A 7,123-nucleotide genomic window follows, 5' to 3' on the forward strand; every position below is an offset into this window, starting at 1 on the left:
AAAGTACAAGAGGGACTGGCTTGAGCTCGTAATCTACTCAGTAAAAGTTTGAAAACATAACTGCTGAGTGGCTCATATAGACCCACATGATGGTCCTATTGGATCTGCACCACCCACCAATGAATTGACTCCCTTGCTTCCCCAACTATTTAAACCCTCACTCACAGAGCGAGGGAGAAGGGGTTCTTGCACTGCTGAGTGGCTCAGTCATGGGGAGAGTGAAATTGTTCTTTCTTGTAGTTTTCTTTATGCAATATTGGACTCTCTTGCTGTCCAAAGACGTGGGTCGTCCACAACAACTGCGAGCCCAAGCTGAAGCACTTATCAATTTCAGGGACAGTCTCAAGTCTCACCATCCCAACCTGAATTCATGGTCCCTGCACATCAACTCTACCAATAGTGGCCCATGTGGTAATTGGTTCGGTATAGTCTGTGATGATAATGGAAGGAGCGTCGTCCAGATCGATCTTCCAAACACAACTCTAACGGGTACGCTCCATTCCATTAACTTCTCAGCCTTCTTGACTCTCACAGCCTTCAATCTCAGCAGCAACAACCTTTCCGGATCGATTCCAGAGGGGATTGGCAGCCTCTCCAGTCTCTCCTACCTCGACTTGTCTAATAACAACTTCTCTGGTGTCCTGCCACATTCTCTGGCCAACCTCACCCACATTTCTATGCTCCTAATGGCTGACAACATGATCGGTGGAGAGTTGCTTCCCAACTTTTTCACCAGCTGGAAAAATCTCACTGTCCTTCAACTAAATGGCAATCAAATCACTGGAACAATCCCTACTTTGATTGGAGAACTTTCAAATCTCACCATTCTATACCTTTTCAGAAACAAGTTGACCGGGTTCATCCCACCTATAATAGGAAACCTCAAGACCCTCACTGATTTAGAATTGTCTTATAACCTTTTTACCGGTACAATACCTGCCTCTATAGGAAACTTGTCCAATCTTGAGACTTTGTACTTCTTTAAAAACAATTTGACTGGACCCATCCCTCCAGAAATAGGAAACTTGAAGCGTCTCACTGATTTACAGTTATCTACCAACTCTCTTACTGGTCTAATACCTGCCTCTATAGGAAACTTGTCCAATCTTGAGAGTTTGTACCTTTATGACAACAATCTGACTGGACCCATCCCTCCAGAAATAGGAAACTTGAAGCGTCTCACTGGTTTAGAGTTACCTGGTAACTCTCTTACTGGTCTAATACCTGCCTCTATAGGAAACTTGTCCAATCTTCAGCGTTTGTACTTCTTTCAAAACAATTTGACTGGACCCATCCCTCCAGAAATAGGAAACTTGAAGCGTCTCACTGATTTAGGGTTATATAGTAACTCTCTTACTGGTCTAATACCTGCCTCTATAGGAAACTTATCCAATCTTGTGAATTTGTACTTTTATGGCAACAATTTGATTGGACCCATCCCTCCAAAAATAGGAAACTTGAAACGACTCACTAATTTAATGTTATATAGTAATTCTCTTACTGGTCTAATACCTGCCTCTATAGGAAACTTGTCCAATCTTGAGAATTTGTTTCTCTATGAAAACAATTTGACTGGACCCATCCCTCCAGAAATAGGAAACTTGAAGCATCTCACTGATTTAATCTTATATAATAACGGTCTTGCAGGTCTAATACCAGCCTCTATAGGAAACTTGTCCAATCTTGAGAATTTGCTTCTCTATGAAAACAATTTGACTGGATCCATCCCTCCAGAAATAGGAAACTTGAAGCGTCTCACTGGTTTAGAGTTATCTATTAACTCTCTTACTGGTCTAATACCTGCCTCTATAGGAAACTTGTCCAATCTTGAGAATTTGCAGCTTTATGACAACAATCTGACTGGACCCATCCCTCCAGAAATAGGAAACCTTTTGAACCTTCAAGTTTTTGACTTATCCAATAATCATCTGTCAGGATCCATACCATCAGAAATCTGCAATGGTGGCCAGCTATCTAAATTTGTTGCTATGGACAACAAGTTTTCGGGGCTTGGACAGAGAGGCTTAACAAATTGCAAAAGCATATCGAGGCTGAGATTGAATGGGAACCAAATCAGGTATAACATAACAGAAGCTTTTGGGGCACTTCCAAGCCTAGCATACGTTGATTTGAATGACAACCAATTCTTTGGTGAGCTGTCAGCAGATTGGGGAGGATGTCACAATCTCACACACTTGAATATCGCTAGCAATCATTTAACTGGTGCCATTCCATCATCAATTGTGCATATGGCTCAGCTACAGGAGCTACATCTTTCTTCCAATTTTTTGAATGGTGAAATTCCTGCAGAAATAGGTGCATTGAAATCGCTTTATAAGCTGAACTTGGGCAACAACCGACTTTCTGGGAGAATACCACCTGAGATAGGAGGGTTAGTCATGCTAGAATGGCTTGATTTGTCAATGAATAACCTTAGTGGAGACATACCACAACAACTTGGAAGTTGTGCCAGCTTAATCAGTGTGAATCTGAATCACAATGAGTTAAGCGGAACAATTCCATTTCAAATTGGGAATCTACCATCTCTACAAATTTCATTAGACCTTAGCGGGAATGCACTTAGTGGACAAATACCCGCACAACTCGGGAATCTAATAAAGCTGACAGACTTCAACCTCTCTCATAATAGACTCTCAGGTGTAATTCCCTCATCTTTGGATGGAATGGTCAGTTTGACGTCAGTTGATCTCTCGTATAATGACCTCGAAGGTCCTCTACCAAGCAACAAAGCGTTCTTGCAGGCTCCACCAGAGGCATTTGAAGGAAACCATGGTCTATGTGGAGAAGCCAAACAAGGCTTACGCTCTTGCAAGTCTTTCATAGACATGAATGATCGAAAGAAAGCAAGATTTCTTCGAGTGCTCAAGATAGTTCTTTTTTCTGTTGCAAGCGCACTTGTGCTTGTTAGCATTGGGATTTGTGCCAAATGCTATAGAGCTCATGATGTTAAGAAAGAAGGAAATTACCCAAGAGAGATTAATGGTGGGGACTTGTTTTCCATATGGAGTTATGATGGAAGACTTGTTTATGAGGATATCATAAAGGCCACAGAGAATTTCGAGGACAAGTATATCATTGGAAGAGGAGGGTTTGGAATGGTTTACAGGGCAAACCTTGAAACAGGTCAAACTTTGGCTATTAAGAAAGTTGATCAATTTGAAGGAGATGATATGATCAATCATGAAAGTTTCATAAATGAGATCCGAACATTATTGGAAATTCGTCATCGGAATATAGTAAAGTTGCATGGATTCTGTTGGCATGTTAGAAACATGTTTTTGGTGTACGAGTACGTTGAAAGGGGAAGTTTGGCAAGCATGTTATGTTGTGATGAACGAGCTGTGGAATTAGACTGGGCTAAGAGAGTGAATATTATAAAAAATGTCGCCCATGCCTTAGCCTACATGCACCATGATCACTTGGAACCAATCGTTCATCGTGACATCTCCAGCAACAACATTCTGCTCCACTCAGATTTTGAACCTTGCATCTCTGATTTTGGAATTGCAAGGTTGCTGAAGACTGACACATCTCACAGGACAAGGCCTGCAGGAACCTATGGCTACATTGCACCAGGTATGTGTTTTAATATTATTTATTTACTTCAACAAGGCTGATTAAAAAACACCTCCTATCACCGATTACACATACGCTGGACTTGGTTGGTGTATACCCAGGAGGTCCCTTGCCCACTCGGGTGTACACCTAGTTTGACCTTGCAGCAAGGGACACCCCTTATGGATTTCAATCTCATAAGAACAAGCTAAATCTGAATGAAACATTTATAAAGGATCATACAATTACAAAGATAGCAACCCCAGACTTTGAAAAAAAAGTCAATTTCAAATGGAAGGCCACTTTAAACTCAAATGTGTTTTTGGTTCTCATTTAATACAATTTTCAACCTGCATGAGTCAACAAAAATCTTCTCTGAAAACTCTATTATTCCTTTCAATCCAAATGCATCACAATGAAATGAACAACTAACATCTCCAATCAAAGCTTTATTTCTTACTTTTTTTTTCATATGATGAGCAATAACTGCCCTAAACTTTTAAGCCTACCTAGCTCATTGGAAGGGAAATGTTTGCACTCCCAAAATAGATGCACAATATTCTCCTCACTACACATACATAAGATACATCTACTTAGAAGGTGGAATCCTCTATGCTTTAATTTTTTATCTGTTAGTAACTTGTTTCAAAGAATCAACCGTCTTGTGAGTGAACGTCTTATCGAAAGAGTGTTATCCCAAAGAGCCTTATCTGATAACCACCATAATGATGGGGGATCGAGCATATTGTAACACGAAGCCATTGTAAATTCTCCATTATTAGACTGCTGACTCTGTCCTCATGTGTGAGGTCTACTATTTACAAGATCTGCATCAAATTCAATCATTGATTTAGAACATCCATAAAAAGGTTTCTTCTCGGTTGAATATTTTAACCATCATTAGGTCTCCAAAAAAAGAGCTCACAGGACCTTGCTTGTCACTCGCCATCCAGTATAGGGCTTCATAATTCTCATGAAGAATAATATCCTCAAACCATAGGTCTTAACAAAAAGATATAAGCCCCCCATTGCCTATTTTAAGCTGGTTTTGCCTGTAGGAAATCATCAAGTAATTTAATCCAACCCTTCCAGCTTCCCGAACTACTACTCTTTTTGTTGTTGGGCCCCACAACTGACTGGGTATATGTAAGGGTGTCAAGGGGTCGGGTTTGGTTTGGACCCAGGTGGAACCAGACTTGGACTAGATTTTCAGGTATGGTAACAGGTCTGAACCCAGCGGGTCTAATCGGGTCTACTATAAGAGAAACCATACTGAAACCCGATATGAACTAAATAATATTTATTATCATTTATCGGAACTTGGGTTAGGCCCGGGTGTGGTATAAAATTTCACAAACTATACCTGAGTCCATGTATTAATCGAATCATTGGGTCCATACCCGAATCTTAATTGGGTCTTCTTATTTGTCACCATACCCGAACCCTATAGGGTTTGATCCATGTCGGGTCTGAGTAAACCCAACCCGTTGACACCCCTAGGTAGATGGGAAAGATGGAGGGTGCTCAGGCATCACAAATGTGCAGTGCCCCCCACCCCCACCCCCGCCTCTTTTTATGGAAGGGGGCAACCACTGCATGGCTCCCCTCGGTAAGTCAGAACACTTATAAAGTGTTTTGCCCCAAACACTGGATCTGCTCACACAGACTAAGAAAGGAAGCAGATCCAGTGATTGGGCTCGAGTATTTTGTCTAGAAAATCGATATTAATGTAGCAATTTGTTGTGTTTTGTGTTTTACATAGAAAATCGCTAATGCTGCTAGCAACTTTCTGTGTTTGCATTTTACACAGAAAATTGCTTTTACATTAGTGATTTTCTGTGTTTTGTGTGTCGGTACTGATAGCCATCATCAAAATGTAATTGAAGCATAAGTAATCTGATAAGAATATATTGATTCATTAATCAAAGATGATGTTTGCTTTCGCAGAGATCGCATATACCATGCGCGTAACAGAGAAATGTGATGTCTACAGCTTTGGGGTGGTGGCACTTGAGGTCTTAATGGGACAACATCCAGGGGAACTCATATCATCCATATTAAATCAACAAGAATTAAGGCTTGGAGATATTTTGGAGCAGCGCATTTTGCCCCCGGTGGGTGAAGTTGCAGAGAAAGTGACCCATGCAGCAACACTCGCACTCATGTGCATACAAGTGAATCCAAAGACTCGGCCCACTATGCGTGATGTTTCACAACAACTTTCTGCGAAAAGTCTGCCACTACTACCTGCTTGAGAGCCTTCATTTTCAATAAACTTGTGAACCAACCGTCCCAGTTCATGTTCATGTAGTTCCATTCTATTCCACCTTGAGAAACACTACTGCACAATACCATTGGGGTAGCCTGTCCATATCGATCTATCGTAGATATTTCTTTTTGGAGTACTTCACACTTTTCAAATACTATTATAGCAATCAACTCATATATGGGTAAATGAGCCATGCTTGGCCTATTGAAGCATAATAGCTTTTAGACAGCGCTATGATGAATTGGCTTCCCTCATCTCCTGCTTCTCCTTCCCCTGCCTCTCCCTCATCCACCTCAATCAAACCCATACCTCTCTCCTCCCCTCCCCCTCTTACATACACCTTCATCCCAAATTGTCTCTCACTCCCACCATGTTTACTAGACCAGCGTCTCCAAACCCAAATCAGAGAAGACCATCGTCATCAATGGAAAGAAAGTGGTGATCAGTTACATCAATGAGGAAATGACAACCACCGTATGAGTGGAGACTGCAAGGGTGATTTGGTTGACGAGAAATATGATGGGCATGAGATGGAGATGTGTGCAAGGGGTAGCTAACACATACAACAGTACAGGCAAGGTCCGCATCATAGATATGGAGTTCATAAATGATTCAACTTTCTCTCCTTGTTCTTGTTTTTGTTTGAACCATAGCATTTTTGGTTTTTCGTTCATGAGTAATAAGTAAAAATACACCAAAAGATTTCAAACCAGGGTTCCATGTTGCTATGTTATGAGAACTCTTATCATATATACTACAGAAAAGAAAGCTAATTTCTCCCCCATGTTAACAATGCTACTCTTCTTGATTTTTATGAAATCGTGCAGAAGAACTCAATGCCATTAATCTCAAGGCAACTCACATACCAAACCAGAGTGGGGAGGGCAATTGAAGATTTGAAGTAAAACAAGTATTTTCTAATTTCACTGGAATTTTTGTTGTTCAGGAAGAAAGAAGATTGTGTGTGTGTGTGTAGGCACACAAGCACATATCATACTTATTTGGTCTACAGCAGGGGCGTAGCTAGGATTCATGTGAGGGGGGGGGGGGGGGGGCAAACAGGGGTGTAGCAAAAAAAAATGTATTTGTGCGATAGTAGGGGGGTTCGGGGGCAGCGCCCCCGAAAAATTTTTTTTGAGATAAAATAAAAAATGGCTACAATTATTAATAAAAATCTATTTCATATGGACAAATCAAACTATTTGCTGCAGTCAGGGCTGGGCTAGGACTGGACTGGGCTACAAAAATGGATAAAAATCTATTTCATATGGAATCAGG

At 40.9% G+C, this 7,123-nt stretch overlaps 1 protein-coding gene across 1 annotated transcript; it reads left to right on the forward strand.

The window, feature by feature from the left end:
- The first annotated feature begins 209 nt into the window (after positions 1-209).
- LOC149814312 (uncharacterized) lies at positions 210-6,630 on the forward strand. The gene is made up of 2 exons (XM_089989931.1): positions 210-3,597; positions 5,524-6,630. Exons 1-2 carry the CDS (start codon positions 210-212, stop codon positions 5,829-5,831), a joined length of 3,696 nt encoding a protein of 1,231 aa, XP_089846057.1. The 3' UTR covers positions 5,832-6,630.
- The last annotated feature ends 493 nt before the right edge of the window (positions 6,631-7,123 follow it).

This window comes from Nuphar pumila, chromosome 15 (assembly GCF_984573655.1).
Source record: "Nuphar pumila chromosome 15, dmNupPumi1.hap1.1, whole genome shotgun sequence".
NCBI classification, from domain to species: Eukaryota; Viridiplantae; Streptophyta; class Magnoliopsida; order Nymphaeales; family Nymphaeaceae; genus Nuphar; species Nuphar pumila.